The sequence below is a fragment of the Budorcas taxicolor genome, chromosome 8, assembly GCF_023091745.1.
Source record: "Budorcas taxicolor isolate Tak-1 chromosome 8, Takin1.1, whole genome shotgun sequence".
Lineage (NCBI taxonomy): Eukaryota > Metazoa > Chordata > Mammalia > Artiodactyla > Bovidae > Budorcas > Budorcas taxicolor.
Window position 1 is genome coordinate 112,086,595 of NC_068917.1, and position 25,101 is coordinate 112,111,695.

Genomic DNA, 25,101 nt, shown 5'->3' on the forward strand with positions numbered 1-25,101 from the left:
CACTGAGACCCCAGGACAGTTGATCTGGAAATCAGTGTGGCTGCTGACTAATGGCAGGAGGAGATACACTGGACAAAGGGATGATTCAGGTCCTGCGAGGGACAGAGCTGGACAGTGTGAGAGTTCATCATGCTACTCAGAATGGGGAGCCATGTAAAACGTTCAAACTGTTTATTCCTGGAATTGTCCATTTACTACTTCTGGACAGCGGTGGAGTGTAACTGAAACCACAGAAACCAAAGTCTTGGCTAAGAGCAGGCTACTATACTACTCAAAACACACACACCACACACGCATACTTCCAGACTTTCTTCTGCCCCCTTGCCTTTGCAGGGGCTACTCCACCTATCTGGGCTACTTTCTCACCACTACCTTCTCACAAAGGTCTAATACTCCTTGAAGCCTGAGTTCAATAGGATGACTGCCTAGATGTGTCTCTCCCCGCCCCATCCTTTCCCACATTCATGATCTGTATGCCAAGGGACGTTCCCCTCCCACCACAAACACAGTTCCAAGCATACTGATCAGTCGCAGAACTCAGCATCTGGCATTGTGGTTATCTGCCCAACAGTCAGTTCTCCCCAACAGAGTTTTGAGTTCCTGAGGTCAGGGATTCAGTCTTTCCCTATCTCCAGGCAACTGTTGTAGGAACTAGTCAGCAGGAATTTGGAGACTGGTAAACATTTTTTTCAAATGAATGAATGAGTGGCAGGTGCTACAGATCACAGATCCAGTGCCCTCTGCCTGGCCAAGATTTGGGGCATAGAGTCTGGGATATAGAGTCTGCAGCCCCAAGGGCTTGCCTTCATATTAGTCATCATAACCTCCGTATCTGTGTCAGTTAGAGACTCCATGTCAGTCTGCCCTCTGCAAGGACGTGTGTAAAAGCCAATCCATTTTCAGAGATGGCTCCTGACTGAAGCTGGACAATTGCTCTGCAGAGATTGCAGCAAACGAAGCCTAGCAGCTCACAGAAGTTAGTTCAGTAATGGAATGGGAGCAAGGAGGTAAAGTGCTGCAAAGGTACCAATTTGGTAGCAATAAAGCTATTGGGCTTGGAAGTGGAAGATCAATTTTAAATAATCAACACAGAAGATTATCTCTGAATTGACACCAAGTGGCCCAGGAGATGTTTGCTGATTATCCCCCACCTCATCCCTCTCTACTGAGGGAGCACTTGAGCCGAAACTTGGATTAAATGAGGGATAAGGTGGGAGAAAGGGCATAGGGTATTGATTCTCACCAGTGATGCCAACCTCTAAGTGGCTGAAATTGACAACGACAAATGTGGGACACCATCCCAGTCTCATCTTCTTTTGAGCCCACTTGGCATACTCTTAAAAACAACAAAAAAAGGGATCTCTGAAAGCACTTTTCCAAGTTGTTGTTTTTTTTATGACTCGGGCCAGGGGTATCTGAGCCTGACAGTGGTGCCTAAACACCCTACCTCCTAAGGGATACCATCGTCAGAGGAGAAACTCACTGAATCCTCCAGAACTCCTGGAGGAATGGAGGCTGTCTATTTCTGAAGTAGAAGTTTCCCTTAAATGATGCCTCTCTGCAGCAGGAAGCAAAAATCAATTCACCTTCTTTAATGCATCAATTGCCACCCTGATCTGAGGTCATATCTAAAAATACGGAAAAAATCCCTTACCTGGTGCCTATATTTCAACCATTCCAACCTAAATTCATGTTGACTGAAATCTAAAAACATTCATTCTAAAATCCTTCCCGCCATTACTTTTCCTTTTTTTTTTTTTTCCTAAAAATATGTGCTCGAGAGCAAAGGTTCTCAGCGTCTCTGTTACTGGCATTGTGAGCCAGACAACTCTTAGCAGCAGAGGGCTGTCTCTACCTTGGAGGGTGTACAGCAGCACCCCTGATCTCTGGCCTCTATGCACCAGACGCCAGCAGCAACCCCACACAACCGATGGTGATGACCAGGAATGCCTGCTGACATTTCTGAATGTCCCGTTAGGAAGCCAAATCACCCCTGGGTTGGTGGTTCTCACGTCTGTCCTAGACCAATTATAAATCCAAGTATCTTAAGAGGGAGCCGGGCGTGGGAATTTTTTAAAAGCTTTGCAGATGATTATGATGTGTAGCCACTCATTTGCGTATTAAACCGAGGCTTCACCCTCCTATGTAATTGTGGCTCTGGCTTCGGCTGAAGTTTTCATATCCCTTCCACAGGGTGGAATGCCAAATGTAGGAATAAGAAATACCAGTGCAGGAATTTAAAAAATGAGAAAGAGCAGGAGAAAATTCGATTTACTTGCGACAGGAAAACTGAACCTGTTAATTCTTTTTTTTTTTTAATTATAAACCAGGAGGTAGATGTAGACCAAAGCATTCAAAGAAAAAGCCCAACATGCAGGGTGGCTTCCTCAGTTGGGCGCCAGCTCCGTGAACTGAAGGGTTGCCATTTAAGACGGCTGTGGCACAGGCTGCTATCCAGGGAAACAACACTCAGCTGCCAAAGCCAGCCAGAGTCAGTGACTCTTTAAGCCTGCTCACTCGAACTTCAATCTCTCTGAGAAAAAGACGCTGGAGGGCCAAAGAGGTTTGGTTAAACTCTGTTGAACAGTCTAGGAAAGATCTTGAAAAGCCCTGTGGTCAGGAAGCCTATATAACTTTGTTTGGTTTTCCAAACAAACATATTTATGTGATCTGGGAGGCCGCAGAGCATGGTCAGACACACAGGATCTAGAATCTGCTTGCTTCTGATACTCCACTCTACCATGAAGAAACTCTTTTCTTGGGCAAGTTATGCAAATGTAACTGCCTGAGCATAGGATTGCTACGAGGACCAGTCTGTTGCAATGATTTATACCCTGTGTGTCCACGCTAGACACGGGCACACACGCTTTCAGTGTTGCCTGTGTGCTCATTCATGTCCCACTCTTTGCGACCCCATGGACTGTAGCCCGACAGGCTCCTCTGTCCATGGGATTTTCCAGGCAAGAACACTGGAGCCCATTGCCATTTCCTACTCCAGGGGGTCTTTAAGACCCAAGGATCGATCTCACATTTCCTGTGTCGCCTGGATTGGCAGGAGACTCTTTACCACTGTGCCACATGGGAAGCCCAAAGTTAGCAACTGACTCTTATTGCTGTTTTTATTATTATTTATTTGACTATGGATTATTTTTTCCCCAGAAAATGCCTTTTAAAATCATACTGAACTCCAATTCCATGTGAGAAATGCTGATTTAGACTAATCTGGAGTCACTCTAATAGAAATAGAACCCATGGACCACGTGATACCAAGACTAGATCTAGAGTCCGGAGGTTGGGGGTCTCCTTTCAACCGCAAGCACCCTCAGTGGTGCCACGGTGGACCTCGCCCTCACCCTCCCATTTCTCTGAGCTCCTCAAAAGGACAGATCTGTCTGCCTCACATATCATCAACTCCCCAGGGCATGGCATTTGGCAAACCTTGGCAAGCCACTTCAGTATTCTTGCCTTGAGAACCCCATGAACAACATGAAAAGGCAAAATGATAAGGATACCGAAAGAGAAACTCCCCAGGTCATTAGGTGCCCAATATGCTACTGGAGATCAGTGGAGAAATAACTCCAGAAAGAATGAAGGGATGGAGCCAAAGCAAAAACAATACCCAGCTGTGGATGGGACTGGTGATAGAAGCAAGGTCCGATGCTGTAAAGAGCAATATTGCATAGGAACCTGGAATGTCAGGTCCATGAATCAAGGCAATTTGGGAAGTGGTCAAACAAGAGATGGCAAGGGTGAATGTCGACATTCTAGGAATCAGCGAACTAAAATGGACTGGAATGGGTGAATTTAACTCAGATGACCATTATATCTACTACTGTGGGCAGGAATCCCTCAGAAGAAATGGAGTAGCCATCATGGTCAACAAAAGAGTCCGAAATGCAGTACTTGGATGCAATCTCAAAAACGACACAATGATCTCTGATCATCTCCAAGGCAAACCATTCAATATCACAGTTATTCAAGTCTATGCCCCAACCAGTAATGCTGAAGAAGCTGAAGTTGAACAGTTTTATGAAGACCTACAAGACCTTTTAGAACTAACACCCAAAAAAGATGTCCTTTTCACTCTAGGGGACTGGAATGCAAAAGCAGGAAGTCAAGAAACACCTGGAGTAACAGGCAAATTTGGCCTTGGAATGTGGAATGAAGCAGGGCAAAGACTAATAGAGTTTTGCCAAGAAAATGCACTTATCATAGCAAACACCCTCTTCCAACAACACAAGAGAAGACTCTACACATGGACATCACCAGATGGTCAACACCGAAATCAGATTGATTCTATTCTTTGCAGCCAAAGTTGGAGAAGCTCTATACAGTCAACAAAAACGAGACCAGGAGCTGACTATGGCTCAAATCATGAACTCCTTATTACCAAATTCAGACTCAAATTGAAGAAAGTAGGGAAAACCGTTAGACCATTCAGGTATGACTTAAATCAAATCCCTTACGATTCTACAGTGGAAGTGAGAAATAGATTTAAGGGCCTAGATCTGATAGATAGACTGCCTGATGAACTATGGAATGAGGTTCATGACACTGTACAGGAGACAGGGATCAAGACCATCCCTGTGGAAAAGAAATGCAAAAAAGCAAAATGGCTGTCTGGGGAGGCCTTACAAATAGCTGTGAAAAGAAGAGAGGCGAAAAGCAAAGGAGAAAAGGAAAGATATAAGTATCTGAATGCAGAGTTCCAGAGAATAGCAAGAAGACATAAGAAACACTTCTTCAATGATCAATGCAAAGAAATTGAGGAAAAGAACAGAATGGGAAAGACTAGAGATCTCTTTAAGAAAATTAGAGATACCAAGGGAACATTTCATGCAAAGATGGGCTTGATAAAGGACAGAAATGGTATGGACCTAACAGAAGCAGAAGATATTAAGAAGAGGTGGCAAGAATACACAGAAGAACTGTACAAAAAAGATCTTCACGACCCAGATAATCATGATGATGTGATCACTAATCTAGAGCCAGATATCTTAGAAAGTGAAGTCAAGTGGGCCTTAGAAAGCATCACTATGAACAAAGCTAGTGGAGGTGATGGAATTCCAGTTGAGCTGTTTCAAATCCTGAAAGATGATGCTGTGAAAGTGCTGCACTCAATATGCCGGCAAATTTGGAAAACTCAGCAGTGGCCACAGGACTGGAAAAAGTCAGTTTTCATTCCAATCCCAAAGAAAGGCAATGCCAAAGAATGCTCAAACTACCGCACAATTGCACTCATCTCACACGCTAGTAAAGTAATGCTCAAAATTCTCCAAGCTAGGCTTCAGCAATACGTGAACCGTGAACTCCCTGATGTTCAAGCTGGTTTTAGAAAAGGCAGAGGAACCAGAGATCAAATTGCGAACATCCTCTGGATCATGGAAAAAGCAAGAGAGTTCCAGAAAAACATCTATTTCTGCTTTATTGACTATGCCAAAGCCTTTGACTGTGTGGATCACAATAAACAGTGGAAAATTCTTCAAGAAATGGGAATACCAGACCACCTGACCTGCCTCTTGAGAAATCTGTATGCAGGCCAGGAAGCAACAGTTAGAACTGGACATGGAACAACAGACTGGTTCCAAATAGGAAAAGGAGTGCATCAAGGCTGCATATTGTCACCCTGCTTATTTAACTTCTATGCAGAGTACATCATGAGAAACGCTGGGCTGGAAGAAGCACAAGCTGGAATCAAGATTGCTGGGAGAAATATCAATAACCTCAGATATGCAGATGACACCACTCTTATGGCAGAAAGTGAAAAGGAACTAAAAAGCTTCTTGATGAAAGTGAAAGAGGAGAGCAACAAAGTTGGCTTAAAGCTCAACATTCAGAAAACGAAGATCATGGCATCCGATCCCATCACTTCATGGGAAATAGACGGGGAAACAGTGGAAACAGTGTCAGACTTTATTTTTGGGGGCTCCAAAATCACTGCAGATGGTGACTGCAGCCATGAAATTAAAAGACGCTTACTCCTTGGAAGAAAAGTTATGACCAACCTAGATAGCATATTCAAAAGCAGAGACATTACTTTGCCGACTAAGGTCCATCTAGTCAAGGCTATGGTTTTTCCTGTGGTCATGTATGGATGTGAGAGTTGGACTGTGAAGAAGGCTGAGCGCTGAAGAATTGATGCTTTGAAGTGTGGTATTGGAGAAGACTCTTGAGAGTCCCTTGGACTGCAAGGAGATCCAACCAGTCCATTCTGAAGGAGATCAGCCCGGGGATTCCTTTGGAAGGAATGATGCTGAAGCTGAAGCTCCAGTACTTTGTCCACCTCATGCGAAGAGTTGACTCATTGGAAAAGACTCTGATGCTGGGAGGGATTGGGGGCAGGAGGAGAAGGGGACGACAGAGGATGAGATGGCTGGATGGCATCACGGACTCAATGGACATGAGTCTGAGTGAACTCCAGGAGTTGGTGATGGACAGGGAGGCCTGGCGTGCTGTGATTCATGGGGTTGCAATGAGTCAGACACGACTGAGCGACTGAACTGAACTGAACTGAACTGGTGCCCAATACATACTCTTGAATGATTTCTCGACAATGACCACAGCTCATTCATCTTAGCAGAACCATCCACCCAGCCCCAGCTCCATTCACTGAGTGAAGCAGCTCTTCCAGAAAACCTACTAGAGACACTTTCATGAAATACATGAAGCAACCTTTAAGATGGTGGATTAGAAGGACAATTCATCCAACTCTGATAAATGAGCAAGATGGCTGGGCAATCAGACCTGGTTTACAACGACTTGATTTACATTAAACTTTCAGGTACTTACTTAAGGCTCAAAGGAAGGTACACCATAAGCCACAAACCACTTGCTCTGAAACCTGTAGGGAAAGCCACTCATTATGAAACCACATCTTGTGGCAAAGTGGCCACCACTATCAGTGTCTCCCTCCCCTGCCTTGACCCTCCTAAACCAAAGCTTACAAAGGGTACCACAATTTTCCTTTTAAATCCACCTGTGAAATAACTGCCAAATTTACAGCAACTACTCACAATCTCAAAATCAAGAAAAGATAAACAGAAAAACACAATGCAAAGAAGCAGTGGAAACATAGGAAACACTCTTTGGACAAAACTTACTTTTAAATTACCAAGAGGGAAGGCGGAAGGGAGGTTCAAGAGGGAGGGGACATACATATACCTATAGCTGATTCATGATGATAGATGGCAGAAACCAACACAATATTGTAAGGCAATCAGACTCCAATTAAAAATTAATTAAAAAATAATTACCATGAGAAGAAATCATTTCTAGCAATACCATCAGCTGTCTGATGTAGCTCCTGCAACATTCCAAGGTCTTCATGACTGATCCCTAAATTATTTCCAGCCACAACTACATAAAGCATTTAATATTATCTCCATTTTACAGATGAGAAAATTGAGTCTCCAAGAGGTTGCAACTTGTCTGTGGTTAAAGGAAGTCTCTGGGTATTTGGTCATATGCTAGGTAACTAAGAACTAAGAGAGGGTTATGACTCCCAACTTGTGGAGTCTCAGAAGCCTATTTTTGATTCCTAGCTTGGCCACTTCCCTGGTGAGTGACATGGGCAATCTCCTTAACCTCCTGATGACTTGGTGTTCTCATCTGTAATATGCTGCTATTTCCCTCACAGAATGAAGGTGAGCATTTAACAACTAATATATGTATGGGCTTCCCAGAAAGTGAAACTGAATGATTGTCTTAGAATGATGATTTCAAACATTAATGAAAAAATTTCCCAGATACAAGAAAATTTAAATTTTACAAAGCATCTCACACCAGGTTCATCTCAGTTGACTCCGTAGGGAGGACAGACATCATCATCCTCCCTACAGAGGAGAACAGTGAGCATCTGAGTGGCTGCTTCCTCATACCTCTCCATGGAAGGGCAACTGCTTGCTTGCCCACTCTTTCTTGCTGACAACCTTCCACCCCAAACTCTGAGCTTGGTGAAGGAGCGAACGTACACTGCAGGTTGTGGGGGGTGTGTGTGTGTGTGTGAGACACAGTGCTTTGTTGTTGTGGGATGTGTGTGTGTGTGTGTATGAGCTTTGCTGTTGTGAGATATGTGTCTGTGTGTGTATGAGCGCACGAGCTTTGCTGTTATGGGATGTGTATGTGTGTGAGCTTTGCTGTTGTGGGATATGTGTGTGTGTGTGTGTGTGTGTGAGCTTTGCTGTTGTGGGATGTGTGAGTGTGTGTGTGTGAGCTTTGCTGTTGTGGGATGTGTGTATGTGTGCAAGCTTTGTTGTTGTGGGATGTATGTGTGTGTGTGTGCGAGCTTTGGTATTGTGGGATGTGTGTGTGTGTGTGTGTGTGCGAGCTTTGCTGTTGTGGGATGTGTGTGTGTGTATGAGCTTTGTTGTGGGATGTGTGTGTGCGTGTGTGTGCATGTGTGTGTGTGAGCTTTATTGTTGTGGGAATGGTGTGTGTGTGTGTGTGTGTGTGTGCGAGCTTTGCTGTTGTGGGATGTGTGTGTGTGCGTGTGTGTGTGAGCTTTGTTGTTGTGGAATGTGTGTGTGTGTGTGTGCGCGAGCTTTGTTGTTGTGGGATGTGTGTGTGTGTGAGCTTTGCTGTGGTGGGATATGTGTGCGTGTGTGTGTGAGCTTTGCTGTTGTGGGATGTGTGTGCGTGTGTGTGTGTGTGTGAGCTTTGTTGTGGGATGTGTGTGTGCGTGTGTGTGCGAGCTTTGCTGTTGTGGTATGTGTGTGTGTGTGTGAGCTTTGTTGTTGTGGGATGTGTGTGGGTGTGAGCTTTGTTGTGGGATGTGTGTGTGTGAGCTTTGTTGTTGTGGGATGTGTGTGTGTGTGAGCTTTGTTGTTGTGGGATGTATGTGTGGGTGTGAGCTTTGTTGTGGGATGTGTGTGTGTGTGAGCTTTGTTGTGGGATGTGTGTGTGTGTGAGCTTTGTTGTTGTGGGATGTGTGTGTGTGTGAGCTTTGTTGTTGTGGGATGTATATGTGTGTGTGAGCTTTGTTGTTGTGGGATGTGTGTGTGTGTGAGCTTTGCTGTTGCGGGATGTGTGTGCGTGTGTGAGCTTTGTTGTTGTGGGATGTGTGTGTGTGCACGAACTTTGTTGTTGGGGGGGGGTGTGTGTGTGTGCGCGTGCGTGCGTGCTTTGCTGTTTTCTGTTGGTCATCTCTGTATTACCAAATCACAGCATGGCTTACAGAATACAGTTGATATGAAAGTCTAGTGGACTAGATGGGAGCATGAGTGAATGAGGCATGAACATATATGCCCAGAATGAAGAAAGTGGGTCCAAAATAAACAAAACTTGAGTCTGCAGGCTCCAAGTTCAGAGTCCTCTCCAATCTTCCATGGTATTTCCAAATGACAACATTTTCTGGAGTCACAGAATTTCAGAGAAGGGAAGGACCTTGGAGATCATCTTAGTGAACACTCCCATTTTACAGATGAAAAAACAGAAACTCAGAGAAGTTCCATTTCTTGGCCAAAATCATACCTGGGGAGGTGGGTGGGCTGAGCCAGCACCCAGGTCCTCTGCCTCTAGGATGGAGGATGCTGCTGCTGTGCACTGGCAGATTCAAGAGCAGAAAACTCCCCAGCCTCCGCGTGTCAGCTCAGACTTAGGTGTGACAGAGCAGGAACCTTGTGCACCCAAACAACTGTGTGTGCACAGATTACAGCTCAGCTTGTGAAGCAACAGGAGAGAGGACTTCTGCTGGGATTTAATTTGAAAGGCTCTCATCCTTGCCAGTGGCGCTGACTCCCCACCAGGATGCCAAGGGCTGAAGTCACCCTCTGCATAAGCATGAGGATGCAGATGGCCTTAACCCACTCAACTGAGGAGAGCAGGTTCCTTCTGAAGCTCTCAGGTCACCCTGGGTTCTAGCCTGGATTCTAAGGTCGGGTGGACTGGACAAAGCTTGAGGTCTAGGACATTTCAGAGAGGCTGGCTCTGTAGCCTCAGACAAGCTGGCACAAGCTGGAAGTAAAGTCTTTCCTTCATGATGCAAACATCAAGTTTCTAATGTGCTGTGTCCACGTTAGCACAAAGGAGACACTCTGGGAATCACCTGAGGACGTACTTTAGTGTCTCAACAAAGCAGTGAAGAGAAAGCGCCAATTGGCAACAGCCCCGGTGAGCACATCCGGGCTGGTTTTTGTTCTGGTCTAAACCTGGTCTAGAAGGGCACGCGGACCTCTGGGTACCTACCTGCATGTGTGTCCAGGTGAAGACTGCAACAGAAGCCTCACCCAATCTTTGCATGTAATAGTCTCCCACATCATTGTTTATCATCCCCCAAATATGCCTATCCTGCCCTTTCTCTTTTGCAGCACTTATGCTGTGTGTGTGTGTGTGTGTGTGTGTGTGTGTTCCTGTGTCTAATTAATGTGCTCTTTTGAGCACAAGGCCCATGTTTGCTTTACTCACCACTGTGTCACCGGCCTTAAACACAGTTTCTGGGCTTCTAGCTGGTGCTTATTAATTATGTGAGGATTAAATAAAGGAAGAAAGAAATAACTAGATGACCAGGGGCCTGACTTCTGGATTTAAACTCCATCATTTAATTAACCACGTGACCTTGGTTCAATCTTATATACTTAATTTCAGAGCTTTTGGAAAGCATCTTAGAAACCAGCTCATTGGATGACTGCAGATTTTTGTTTGAGCAGTGGAATCCAAACAAAAGCATAGGTGAAATCTGAACGCAGGGGCAGATGTAAACTTTCTCTCATTAAGGGCCAACTTTCAAATGCAGATTTGAATATTCAGCACGGAGTCACAGCCATCTGCAGCTGGTAGCAGATTCATGAATCACCCATGACACACGAGGCTCAGAGGAGACGTGCCCACGTTCATGTCAGATGCACAGTGGACACAAGGCCTGAATTCATGGCTTCCCAGCTGCAGGTTAGTATCTTTCCTCCACCATGCGCGCATCCTTGCTCCCCTGCTTGAAGTGGCCCAGAAGTGTTAGACCCTGACTTTCTTCCTTGATCTTAAAGACTCCAGCTCTAGAGAGTTTTCTGCATTCTTCAATTTATTTCAGTCCACATTTTTTTGTGTGCTTACGATACAAGGCAGAAAATAAAACCTCACTCTGGGGATCCAGAAATGAATTATATGTAAGTCCTGGCCTCATGGAGTTTCAAGTTAGGTGAGAAAGAAATACAAGAATACACTCCAACTGCAAACGGCTGGCAACTAGAGAGGCATAAGCATAGAGAGCTGTGGAAATATCAAAGAGAGACTGATCAAGTGGGATGCGGAGGGATGGGGATGGTTTCAAAGAAGAAGAACATTGGGCTGAGTTCTATGGGAATGAGTAGGATTCCAACAGGCAAAGACCAGTTCAGACTTGCTCAAGAAAGAGTTGTTCACGGAGTATTCCTATTTGTTTCCAAACGTATGAACATGTTTGGGTAAGATATCTGGTATATTACTAGTATCTATAAAACACTGCAGCCTACACCTGATGTAACTGACTAAAATTACTGTCTGTGACTGTGGAGACACATAGAGAAGGGTTTGAATCCTAGTCCTACCACTCACTGACTGTGTGACTTCGGAAAAGTTATTTCACCTAGTGAAAGCCCAGTTACCCCTTCTATATAAAGTGGAGACAATAAACAGATGCTGTCTCTGATGTTACTGTGAGGTTTAAAGAGAGGATGCGGGCAACGTACTAAGCACTAGGTCCAGCCCACTTTAAGCACCCAAAACCACGTTACTCTAATTCGTCACCGACAGTCCCTTGCACACTGTAATGAAGCAGATGAATGAATAAACAGAAACTAAGTGAATTAATAAATAATGAGCAAGTATTTAGCAGTCTGGGCCCAGATACTCCTCCACACCACAAGGCCCAGGCCAAAGCACGACACCCCCCACCCCCACCCCCCGAAGCGCTCCATGAATGAAAGGCAAGGGTGAGCTTAGCCCAGCTCTTACCTGTATATTTTATATCTGGTTGTAAATCCTTGACGGTGTCTTTCCACAAAGGATAGGTAGCTCCTGGAGTGGTGGAAAGGCCCCCTGTCTGAAATAAGCCAATCAAATTCCTTGGAGACATGTTGGTCTGTTGCAGCTGGTTCCTGGTGGGAGGGCTGCACTGAGATACGGCCCCATACAAACAGGAAGTAGAGGAGCTCAACAAACCTCCAGTTCATGCTTTTCTGCCGGCCTTTTTCCTCTCATTCTTGCTCCATTCTGTGGAGTCCTGTGAAGAAAGGAATAGAAAAGAGACAGGAAGAAAGAGGAAAAGAGAGAAGGAGAGGAAAGGTGGAGAGGGGAAGCAAAAATATACAGAGAAGAGAGAGGGAGAGAGACAAAGGAAAAGTTTTTTTTAATGTTTTTAACATACTTTCATCATAATACTTCTCATCAGAAGACTGGGTCAGGGTTTACAAAGATCAGTGCAGTTTTTGCTTAAGAGTGTGGCGTCTCCGGATATCTGGGCTCACACTCCTGATTTGCTGTTCACATGTGGTATAAACATGTACAAACATGTACATACTGCTTAGCCTCTTAGATATGCAGTTTCCTCATCTGTGAAACGGAGGACAGGCTTCAGCATCTGTAACTTGGCACTCGGCACACTGAAGTTACTCAAGGCGTAAGTTGACAGCAAGAGTGAAATGAATGATGGCAGAAACAGTTTCCTCCAGCCAGGAGGGAACTTCAGTATCTGCCCCACCTGCTATCTCAACAAACAGCCTGAATCTCGCAGCAGGGACTCGGGAAGCGAGAACCCACTTCTCTCCTCCTCTCGCAGACATGCACCCGGTGAACACACGCTTTGCTTTCGCATCACCAGTTGACGGACTGCACAAAGTCTTGGGACGCATCATGATCACGACTATCCGGGATTGATACCTTACAGGTGGAGAGTTTATGGAGCTCATCCGAATCCCTTCTACCGTGCTCAGTGGGATGTCTCCACCCCAAAGAAGCATAGCCAGAGAATCCACTTGGCTCAGTGTCTCTGAGCCTCAAGGTTATCTTGTGTTCAGAAGGGGAACAAAAGGCCAAGGAACTAGGGGGTCTTGCCGCCCCTTTCTTGGGTAGTAGCACAGCACGGGGGCCCCATGTTGGAGAAGTGCTTACGGGAGGGCTCAGCTAGGGGCTCCTTGTAGGGAGAAGGGGAGAGGAAGCACTAGACCATGCCTGGACTCGGGCACATTCGCAAGTTTTCTTTTTATCATCACATCATCATTCTGCTTGCTAGCTTGACATTATGCTGTCTGTGTCCTTCACCCCACTTATCCTAGAAGAGCTCATCTTACTCTACACTGAAAGGCAGCTTGGAATGCAGGTTCTACCAGTTGTAAACAGTGTATATTCAGGCAAGTGACTTCACTCCTCTGAGCCTCAGTTTCTCGGTCTATAAAATGGAGTCAGCAATAGCCCTTGTATCCAGGACTAGCGTGAAAATGAAATGACGCCGTTTATGTCAAGTGCCCCATGCAGCGCCTGACTTTTTTTAGAAAGTGCTCAACAAATGGATGGCATCAGTGATGATGAAGACATGGGTGATGATAAACACTGCTGTTGCTGCCTGGCTATCCCCTGCTGGAGCGTCTTTGCTCCTGTGGCCTCCCCTGCCATGCCAAGTCCTATTTATTCTTTACTAGCCAGCTGAGGCCAGACCCTCAAGGGTCATTCCTTTTTCCATCCCTCTCAAAAGCTGTTGGCTGTTCCTTTCCTTCAGCTCCTGTTGTTCACTTATATAACTGTATGTTAGTATTTACTATTTTTTATTGTACTATTTGCCTCTGTGTCCGTCTTGCTCATGGGGTTGCGAGTCTTTAATCAGCAAGAATCTTTAAAAGACTGTTTCTACACAAGGCTGGCTGTGTGACTCTGGACAGTCATAGCCTCTATCTAGATCTCAGATTCGCCTGCCATGTGAAAACCTGGCAAGGACAAAACCATTTTATCGAGTGGAAAACCATGTAAAAACATGAAGAAATATGATCCCTTATTGGTCTCCTCTTCCAGCTGAAAATGGGAAGAAAGTCAAGCTAAGAAAGAGAGAAAAGCAAAAGGAGAAAGGTGCGAATTTCCAACCCAACTGGCTACGACGCTCTGTGGTCTGATTGCACCATTCTATTACGAGTGGCTACAGAAGCCTACTTGGCACCACAGGCCCCAGCTGTCAGGGGCAAAGGAGAGAGGCCTGTGAGCAGACGAGTGGGCTGGCAGAAGCTGTGGCTGCAAGTTTTGTTCAGATCCTAAAACAAAGCCGTCTACATGGAGTGCAGAACTAAATCAGCTCCAGCTGTCTGCTGGAGCCCACCTGAGTGGCAAGCAGGGGGTGGAGGCGACTGCTCAGAGATCCTGGCGGGGAGCTATAACACACTGAAATCACAGCATGTCACCCATCCAGCCCTTCTGCGTGGCTTCTGTTGTGAATGGGTGCGGGGTGGGCACCTACGAGAATGCCTGCCTGTTAGACTGTTTGCAAGGAAACAGGATTCAGAATACTGCAGCTTTTAAAAGTGAAACAAGGCTAGACAAGGAAATAGCAGCATGTGTACATGTGTGTGCGTGTGTGTGCAAGACCTCAGCCCCGAGTCCTGGAATTTACAGAAGTCGGGATGATCTAATCCAATGCTTCCCTTCTGGAAGCCTTTTTGTCCCCTAGGGGACATCCCGCTTGTCACAACGGAGGGGACCCTACTGGTATCTGGCAGGTAAAAGCCAGGGCCTGCTAAACGTCCTGCAGTGCACAAGATAGCCCCTCCCCCACAACAAAGACAACTGCACCGAGAACGTCAGCGGTGAAAATGCTGATACATCCTGCTCCAGCCCAGCTCCTTCTTACAAGACCACCACTGAGTGGCTGACTGGGCCAGACTCCTGTCTTCCCGCTCCTGGTTTTCACGCTGCCATGTTGTCTGTAGCACGTGGCAATTCAGTAGCTGTGTCTGAACCTTCTTTGTAGTTGGGAAATATGGTACAATCTCCATCTCCACAAGCACAGGTGGGCGTTTCGTGGAAGTAGTTTGAGTATCTTTCTGTTGACTCAGAAAAATCATGATAATTCACAGAACTCTAAAGACGATAACGAAAGTTTCTAGAAGGTGCATTTGCATAGAAATGGACGTTTTATTGGCTAAGGACAAAGATGAGTATGTGTGCTACTTAAATATTGTCTTATCATGACAGACACAGTGATTCTTATTCTGTAAATAAGCCCGAATTAGCATCAACTGTATTAGAGACTTGGGTTAATATAAGGGCCCCAAGTTTGATATTTATGGAGCATCTATTGTGTACTTGGATCTAAAAAAAAAAAAAAAAATGTCTGTTATCTTGGCAGTAGCTAAAGCATTCAGTACAGACTAGAGGTTAACAAAGGCTTCTTCCTTGAGATGGGTGTTGTTCAGTTGGTAAGCTGTGTCCAACTCTGTGACCTCATGGACTGCAGCATGCCAAGCTCCTCTGTTCCTCTCTATCTCTAGAAGATTGCCCAAGTTCATGTCCATTGGGTTGGAGATGCTATCTAACCATCTCATCCTCTGCTATCCCCTTCTCCTTTTGCCTTCAATCTTTCCCAGAATCAGGGTCTTTTCCAATGAGTCAGCTCTTCACATCACGTGGCCAAAGTATTGGAAATGCAGTTTTACCAACAGCCCTTCCAATGAATGTTCAGGGTTGATTTCCTTTAGGACTGACTGATTTGATTTCCTTGCAGTCCAAGTGATTCTCAAGAGATGGGTACAGCTCTCCCATTAACAAATGAGCTCCTTGGGACTTGGAGACATTAAATAGCTTTAATAAACTCACAAGTCCTGATTTTCAGGAATCTAACTCATGTATTACTATATCTGATTACAAAGTATGTACAGTTTCCAATATATCCCTACCCTCCCCACACACAGGTAAAGTCAGATCCTGCCCTCTAGAGATTCAAAATAGTATGCAAAGTCACAAACAGACCTGAGGAATTCTAATATGAAATATGCTATCATCAATAATATAAGCACAGAAAACGTCCAGTGGAAGAATAGAGGCCAGAGATGTTTTCAAGAGATCCAGAGATCTGGAAAGAACCCTGAAGGGAAGGTGGTATTTGAGCTGGTTTTTAGCTCAGTTGATAAAGAATCCGCCTTCAGTGAAGGAGACCTAGGTTGGATCCCTGGGTTGGGAAGATTCCCTAGAGAAGGAAAAGGCTACCCACTCCAGTATTCTGGCCTGGAGAATTCCATGGACTATAGTCTACGGGGTCACAAAGCAAAGAGTCGGACGTGACTGAGCGACTTTCACTCACTCACTCATGTGAGGTTTTGGTAAGAAGAGATGAGGAAAAGAGAATCCTAGCAGAGCAGGCAACATACCAAAAGTCTCAGAGGTGGGAGAGGGCAGAGCAATGGGGTGTGTGCCCAGGGTGGCATGCAGGGTGGCAGAGGCTTCAGTGAAATTTTAGGGCTGATGGAGGGCCTGCAGTCACCTGTATCTCCCTCTGAATCTCTCATCGAGAAAGGACTGCATTTCATTTTTAGGCTACACACTAAGGGCAAAGCATTGTGGATGTTCAATATATTCATTCATTCATCCATTAACATATTTAGCTGGAAATTAAATAGCAAGCAGGGCTTCTTTAATATTCAGTTGGGAGAAGCAAGCAAACAGGCAATGACTACATGTGGCAGTATGGAGAGCTCTAAAGAAAATGAAGGCAGCTGAGACGGGGTTGGCAGTGAAGCCACTGCTCCCCATACACGGTGTGGAGGAAAAGCTGCTTGATGAAGTCGTTCTGAGAGTGACCTGAAGAAAGAGAAGGAGTGAGGGAGGCAGAACCTCAGGGAGAAGACAGTGTCCGTGGAAGGAAAGGAAAGAGAGGACGCCAGCCACGGTGTGCAGAGACCACGCTGTCTTTCAGTCTCCTGTAGCGAGCTTAGAATTTAATTGGGATGCAGGTCAGTTTAAGGAGGCAATCACCTGTTCATTAACTGAGCATTTACTATGTGCCAGAAACACACACTAGTTGCTTTACACATGTGACCTCATGGCAATATGGTGAGAGGCTGTGATTCCCATTTTTAATGGGGGGAGAGGGAACACTGAGGTCCAAGAGGAATAAGTAACTGGCCCAACACCACAAAGCTGGCCGGTGGACAAGCCAACCTGCTGTCCAGGTTGGAAGCCACTGACCATGTGCAGCTATCAAGCAGGTAAAATGTGGCTCTTCCAAATCAGGATGTGCTGTAAGTATAAATACACACCCACCAGGTCTCAAAGACAGAGGAGCAGGATGCACGATGACTCACCAATATCTTATAATGGTTATATGTTGAAAGTGAAAGGGAAATCACTCAGTCGTGTCCGACTCTTTGTGATCCCATGGACTATAAAGTCCATGGAATTCTCCAGGCCAGAATACTGGAGTGGGTAGCCTTTCCCTTCTCCAGGGAATCTTCCCAACCTAGGGATCAAACCCAGGTCTCCCATATTGCAGGCGGATTCTTTACCAGCTGAGCCACCAGGGAAGCCCAGTCATATGTTGAAAGAGTAGTATTTTGGATGTATAATAGTAAATACAATATATTATTTAAGTTTATTTCATCTCTTTCTTTTTAATTATTTAATGGGGTTGCAAAAATCTTAAAATTACACATATGGATGGTGTTTTATTTTTAATGGACAGGACAGGGCTCAAACAAGCCTTTTCTGCTCTGTGACACCACCTAAAAAGGTCACTCTCATCCATCTCCTTGTTTTTTATCTTTTTCTTTATCTGAAGTATACTTGATTTACAATGTTGTGTTAGTTTCAGGTGTATAACAAATTGATTCAGTTAAACACACACACACACACACACATATATATGTTGTATGGAGATCAAACCAGTCAATCCTAAAGGAAATCAGTCCTGAATATTCATTGGAAAGACTGATGCTGAAGCTGAAGCTCTAATACTTTGGCCACCTGATGTGAAGAACTGACTCACTGGAAAAGACCCTGATGCTGGGAAAGATTGAAGGCAGGAGGAGAAGGGGATGACAGAGGATGAGATGGTTGGATGGCATCACCAACTTGATGGACTTGAGTCTGAGCAAGCTCTGGGAGTTGGTGGTAGGCTGGGAAGCCTGGCGTGCTGCAGTCCACGGGGTCACCGAGAGTCAGACGCGACTGAGCGACTGAACCAAACTGAACTAATACACATATATTTTCAGGTTGTTTTCCCTTGTTGGTTATTAGAAAATATTGATGATGGTTCCCTGTGCTTTAAGTGGGTCCTTGTTTGTTATCTACTTTATACCTAGTAAAGTTATATGCTAATCCCAAATTCCTAATCTATGCCCTCCCCTTCTCCTTTGGGAACCATAAATTTGTTTTCTGTCTATGGGTCTATTTCTGTTTTGTATGTAAGTTCACTTGTATCATTTCTTAAAGATTCCGTCTCCTTGTTTTATTAACATTTGGAGAACTCAGTTCACTCCGCACATCACTGGTTGAGCACTTGCCCCCTCCCTTCAAAATAAACAGACAGACATTTAGTTTCATTTGAAATAAAAACGCCCCCCTGCTCAGAGCCACATCTCTCCATCTTCATGTCCCAGAGACAGCCCCAGGTATCCCGTCACCATGCAATTCAGCACTGCTATTTCTCCAGCCTTCATAAAAGGAACATCCTGCCACGGGGTCTCAGAGCCTGGGAAAGAGAGGCTGGCTCTGTTTTTGAGCTCTGTCCTTGACCCACCCATGACCTTCTTTGAGTCAGTCTGGCTGCTGTGAGGCACCCGGGTGGGCGCGGAGCTGCTGATGGGGCTGAAGCTCGCAGGGCCCTCGCCTGAGCCCTGCTGTACATAAGCCTGCAGTGTCACTGAGGAACAGCTCAGCCCATACAGAGCGCGTCCTCCGATCGTGGCCGTGGTGAGTTATTTACCTCTGAGGAACACATGTGCAAGAGGCAGATAGGGGGAGCAGAGCCTTCCAGCAGCACCGTCACCAGCTCCACCTCTGGAGCTTTCTACAGTGACGGCTGGGCAGGGGCCCACACGTGGGGCCAGAGGATGGAAGGGAAGGCCAGCTCCATTGCCCATCCTGGGGGCCCTGAGGCTAACAACTGGACTGGAGATCACCCACACTGCCTGCCTCCTGAGCCTGGTGTCAACCTGAGGAGCTTTCAGATGAGACATCTCCAGGAGGTACAAACCTTCAAAGCTGGGTGACCTTGAGCACATGAATGAACCCCGTCACCTCCGGTTTCCTCGCCCGTAAAATCCAGGCAGTAACAGGAGGATGAGTGTCGTGCAAGGTTCAGATAAGCATTAAAGAGGACTTCAAATACAATTATTTTAGCCTAGGTTTGAGCCAAGACCAAGATAATAGCTATTGTATTATAAGGAGCGTGCATGACCACTATCCAGGACTTATAAAAAAGGTAGCCAAATGCTCCTGTGGAGATTCTTAACTTCTCACCCACAGGATGACACAGAGTGAGGTGCTGGGACCACCAGTGGGGTCAGGGGGAGAACGGCCCACCCTCTGTGAATCCCCCTGCTCTGTGAATCCCCCTGCTCACCCCACACAGCTCCAGGGGAGAATCGGGAGAAGCCCTGGACCTCAAGCTTCAGCAGGACCCCACAAAGAACACGACCAATGTCCCAGGAGCTTGGAGGAATACGGCAGATGAGTGTCTGCCTCACACTGCAGAAATCTAAAGACAACTCTGCAGGGGGACATTCAAGAGAGGGCTGAAATCTGGTGGCAGAGTAGAGACTGCCCATAAAAGTACGCGCTGAGCTCCTGCATAAAAGGAATGTGTCCCCCATCACTGGGAGAGGGCCACACGCAACAGGAGGCCAGGAGAGGCTGCCCCAGCCCCGTCAGTGGAGGGAAAGGGCATGCCAGTGTGAAGGGAAGGTGCTACCAGCCGTTATCAGGAAACAAAGGATGCTCAACCATCAAGCCACTGTAGCCTCCCTGCCCTCCAACCAATAGTGAGACCTAAGGAAACACTGGGAGCACCAGAGACAAACAGGGTGCCCTCGACCAAGCTCTCAACCACTGTGGCCACCCCGGACTGTGTACCCAGAGGGACTCAGTGTGGGAGCGGCACAGAACACTGGCCTAGGTGGTGAAGGTGCATGTCAAAGGGATGAGTTCAATAAGCCCAGACTCTTGCACCTTCTCACGCACAGAGAAGTGTTAAACTCATTAACTTGCGGTGTCTGTTTTTTTTTTTTTTTTAATTAACAGGAATCTTTTGAAGTTCCAACCACCTGACCTTTGTTACAAAAACTCCTATATTTCCTGGCTCCTCTCTTATCTCTTTGGAGTGGTCTCTCAGAGCTGAGAGGCTGCAAGGCAGGCTTAAGTCATCATTTTGTACATCAAATAAAATAAAACTCTGGTTTCAAGGTTGTGCATTTTTTTTCCAGGTGACACCAGCAGGAGGAAACTGGAACTGCCCTGACATTTACCAAGGGTCCAAGGACTGAGTGGTCAGCAAGCGGCCGCAGAGATGTGCATTTTCCCTCATCAAAGGAATCGCCAGCGAGAGAACTCAGGGAAGAAAGACAGCTCCAAATATTCTCCCACAAACGCTGAGAGTTCAAAAAGTTAGCACCGAACACCTGCTAAGCCCCCAAAGAACGGATGCTAAGCTGTCCAAAAAGTACTAGGCAAGGAAGACTCTTGCAACCTCCTTATCTCTCCATCTTTGACCAAAACCCTCACTGTAAAGAAACTAAGATCAAGGCTGACAAGACAGAGGGCACAAGACGGAATCATAAGTTGGAAGGAGGCAGGAGAGACTGGGAGGAAAGTCAAGTTTCCATCTTAAATAAAATTCGATTTATTTGGTGTAATACACTGAAATGGAAACTTCAGTTACTGAATTGAGACTGTGTATGAGAAGTAGAACTGAGTAGAAAGAACACTGAACATAATTTGGAAAAATCATGGACCTGCCTTAACTCTCATCCAAGTATCAGAGGAAACCTGATAAAAGCAAGTTTAAAAAGGATGAGACAAGAATTAAGATTTTTTTTTATTGCTTGTTTGTTTGTTTCTCCTGATTTTACTCTATGAATCCTGTTTGGCCAAAAGTAAAGATGTCATGTATTAAAACACTGAACTCAGTGCTCAGCTCCATGTAAAACTCCAGTGAACTCCAGTTAGAAAAAAAAACACCAGAACTTCTAGTGATGTGTTTGTCACCTACTTTCAACATCAGTCCAAATATCAGACAGTCAGAAGTCATCAGTGATACTGGGATGAAGAGCGGGGGCCCTACCACATGAAGAAGCTGGGCTCCGTCTTTGCTTCACTTTCCGTGGACTGGGGTGCCCTGACGGTCTTCTGTGCCTCGTGATACGGAGTTTAGAAGTATGTTGTCTGGGGCTTAACTGGGGGCTCAGCGGGAGAGAATCGGCCTGCTAATTCAAGAGACATGAGTTTGATCTGCGGTCTGAGAAGATTCCCACAGGCTGCAGAGCAGCTAGGCCCGTGAGCCACAGGTCTTGAGCGTGCGCTCCAGAGCCCGGGCGCCGCGACTACCGAAGCCCGCGTGCCCAGAGCCGAGCTCTGCAGCAAGGACGCCACCGCCCCGAGAGGCCCCCGCGCGGCCACGAAGGGCAGCCCCCGCTCGCCGCAGCCAGACCACGCAGCAACGAGGACCCAGGGCAGCCGCAAATAGACGTTTGTTTTTCTTAAACCAGAAACCACTGGACTAAGTGTCATAACTTGCATATTTTATATTATTATTTTCAACCGCATAATCGATATCTCTAGGAAATCCCCTAGTCTTTTCAAAGTATCCCAAATAAAACCACCATCACTCTCTCCCATCTCCTCCTCTCATGATCCACACTGAAGTGAAGCACAGTCTCCCAAATCAAGTCTGTGAGAAGCCTGAGACTTTTCCCAAATTCCTCCTCCCCTGACTCAACCACCTCCGCCACCGAGCCCACCATCGCTGCCATCTCTAGGTCCAGTCAATTTCCCTTCTTTTCACATCCATCCGCCTCTTTTGACAATCCTATCCTTCTGTCTTCTCCAGGCCTCAGTGTGATCCTGCTCTTCTCCCCCTTGCATGCTTTTCTTCAGAAATCCCTTCTCTCTTGCTACCTGTCATTTGAACAGGGCTCTCTCACGTGGACGGCCCTAGCCACCTTCCTACTGGACTTCCTGTGTCGTTTATCTCTTGCACCTCCATCCTAACACCACTCTAGTTACCAGAGGGATCTTCCCACATACACATACGACCGTGACGGAGTCAACGGTCCCCTACTGATTGCCCGGCCCCTTAGTCTTGCGCTGAATGTCTCCCAGCTGGACCCTCCGTACACTCAGTTTTTCTACTTAACTTTTCCACGCCCCACCCTCAGAACACCCTGTTCTCCAGATTCTCTCCCTGACTGCACTGGCTGAACACACTATAAACCATCATGCTTCACTACATTTGCCTACCCTGTTCCTGATTCTTACAATGTCCATGCCCAGTGCCCACTTTGACAATGGTACCCATACTTCACCTTACATCTAAATGCCTGAGTAAGGATGAGTGAATGTCTGCCATGCCCCTACTATACGCTGCCGATAGATATCACACCAGACTGTTTCATGTTCTCCATGGGATTAAATCCACAAAATTATCCTATGAAATAGATAACATTATTTCTATCGTGCAGATGATAAAATGCTGACTCTTCCTAAAACAAATACGGTTATTTTTGCAATGTCAAATTATTTAAAAATGGCAGAATTTAACTTCAACCTATGGAGTACATCACAGCTGTATATTGTCATCCTGCTTATTTAACTTATATGCAGAGTACATCATACTGAGCTGTATACTCAGAATCCAGTACACATGCTGAGCTGGATGAATCACACGTTGGAATCAAGATTGCCAAGAGAAATATCAAGAATCTCAGATATGCAGATGATACCACTCTAATGGCAGAAAGTGAAGAGCCTCTTGTTAAGAGAGGAAGAACAGAGTTTAAAAGTTGTTTTAAAACTCAACATTCAAGAAACAAAGATCATTGCATCTGGTCCCATCACTTCATGGCAAATAGACAGTGAAAAAGTGGAAACAGTGACAGATTCTATTTTTCTTGGTCTCCAAAATCACTGCAGACAATGATTGCAGCCATGATATTAAAAGATGCTTGCTCCCTGGAAGGAAAGCTATGACAAACCTAGACAGCATATTAAAATACAGAGACATCACTTTCCTGACTTAAGTTATGGTTTTTCCAGCAGTCTTGTATGGATGTAAGAGTTGGAACATAAAGAAGGCTGAGTGCCAAAGAATTGATGCTTTTGAAAAATTGTGGTGCTGGAGAGGACTCTCGCGAGTCCCTTGGACAGCAAGTTCAAACCAGTCAATTTTAAAGGAAATCAGCCCTGAATATTCATTGGAAGGACTGATGCTGAAGCTGAAGCTCCAATATTCTGGCCACCTGATCCAAAGAGCTAACTCACTGGAAAAGACCTTGAGGCTGGGAAAGATTGAGGGCAGGAAGAGAAGGGAATGACAGAAGATCAGGTGGTTGGATGGCTTCACCAACTCAAGGGCCATGAGTTTGAGCAAGTCCAGGAGATAGTGAAAGACAGGGAAACCTGGTGCACTGTGGTCATGGGGCTGCAAAGAGTCAGACGTGACTTCGTGATTGAACAACAACAACTTCAACCTAAGCCAGATCTAAATTCTTTGACTCAGTGCTTTAATATATTAAGCTAAAGACCCGCATCATCCTTGATTGTAGCATTCCTGTTTTGACAATCATAAACAATCACAACACCAGTTACAAATATGCTAATGAATAGAATGGCTGATAAGTCAATGGAGGTGTAAATTTCTGGAAATACTGAATCTAGGAAAGGGCCATGACAACTTGGAAGAAAATAGAAATATGTGGAATTCCTGTTGTTTGGGGGGGATCATAAATACCATTTTTTAAATTAACAATGTAAGTTATGTACAGCATTTTTTAAATAAATATTTCATTTGGAGTAATTTTTGGAAATGTGAAGATCTAAATTCAAGGAAGCTGTCTTTTAAGTGTTCCTTCAAAATTGTCAGCCGTCTCTGCAGGGGATCTTTCAAAAAGGAAAGTGAAATCAACATTTTGGAATGTCTTTTCGAAGCCAGTTTGGTAAAATCCAACAAATATTAGTTGAATCCTTACTATTTTAATTAGATCTCACAGTGCAGAAAAGGAAGTGGACACACAAAAAATGGATAATGTAATAATTTTAAAATAATGTAACAGGGCAAAAACAGTGTTCTGCGGGGTGTGGAGCCCCAAGCTAAGATCTCTAAAAATGCTTCCTGGAGAGGCCATCCAGGAGAAGACTGAGGAAATAGAGGGGCACTTGCAAGGTGACTAACCGGGGCGGGGAGGGGGCAGTTTATATTTCAGGCCAGAAAAGAAGCATGTAAAACCAATGAAGGATTTTGTTGTGAGTATAAAATCTACAAACATTTTTAAGTCACTGTAGTGGCGATTTCTAAGCAAAAACTGGCAGGAGATGAAGCAAAAGAACTAAAATTAAGATCCCTTAAAAAAAAATCATATCTTTATGCACAACCAGTTTCCTGAAGACATAGATTCTTCTCCCCTTGCCTAGGAACTGGAAGCAATCATATGGCAGGCAGAAATGAACTGAACAGATCAAAGGCTATGGTTAGCCCTGCGAGATCACAGTGAGCCAATGAAGTCTTTTAAACAGAAGAATTCTATGTTAAGAGTTTCATTTTTGACGGGGTAGTGGACAGATTTAAGAAGAGACAAGAATAAAACTAAGGGAGCTATTTTAATAGTCTGGGTTTCCCCGGTGGCACCAATGATAAAGAACCTGCCTACCATGCAGGAAGCATAAGAGACACCAGGTTCAGTCCCTGGGTTGGGAAGATCCCTTGAAGTGGGGCATAACAACCCACTCCAGTGGTCTTCCCTGGAGAATCTCATGGACAGAGGAGCCTGGTAGGCTATGGTTCACACAGAGTCAAACACAATTGAAGTGACTTAGCGTGCATGCATGCATTACGGTAGTCCAAGTGAGACGTGGTCTAAACAAAATGTACTTAAGATACAGAAAGGTAAAAATATTGAAAGGCAAAATTAGTATGATTTGGTAACTATTTGGGCTTCCCTGGTAGCTCAG

At 45.4% G+C, this 25,101-nt stretch overlaps 1 protein-coding gene across 1 annotated transcript in view; it reads right to left on the bottom strand.

Moving 5' to 3' along the window:
* Positions 1-12,140, bottom strand: part of BRINP1 (BMP/retinoic acid inducible neural specific 1) — a 147,071-nt gene extending 134,931 nt beyond the window's left edge. Inside the window, exon 1 of the mRNA XM_052645262.1 lies at positions 11,923-12,140. Within this exon, the coding sequence (XP_052501222.1) occupies positions 11,923-12,140 (218 nt within the window). The remainder of the gene's footprint in view (positions 1-11,922) is intronic.
* Between the last annotated feature and the right edge of the window lie 12,961 nt (positions 12,141-25,101).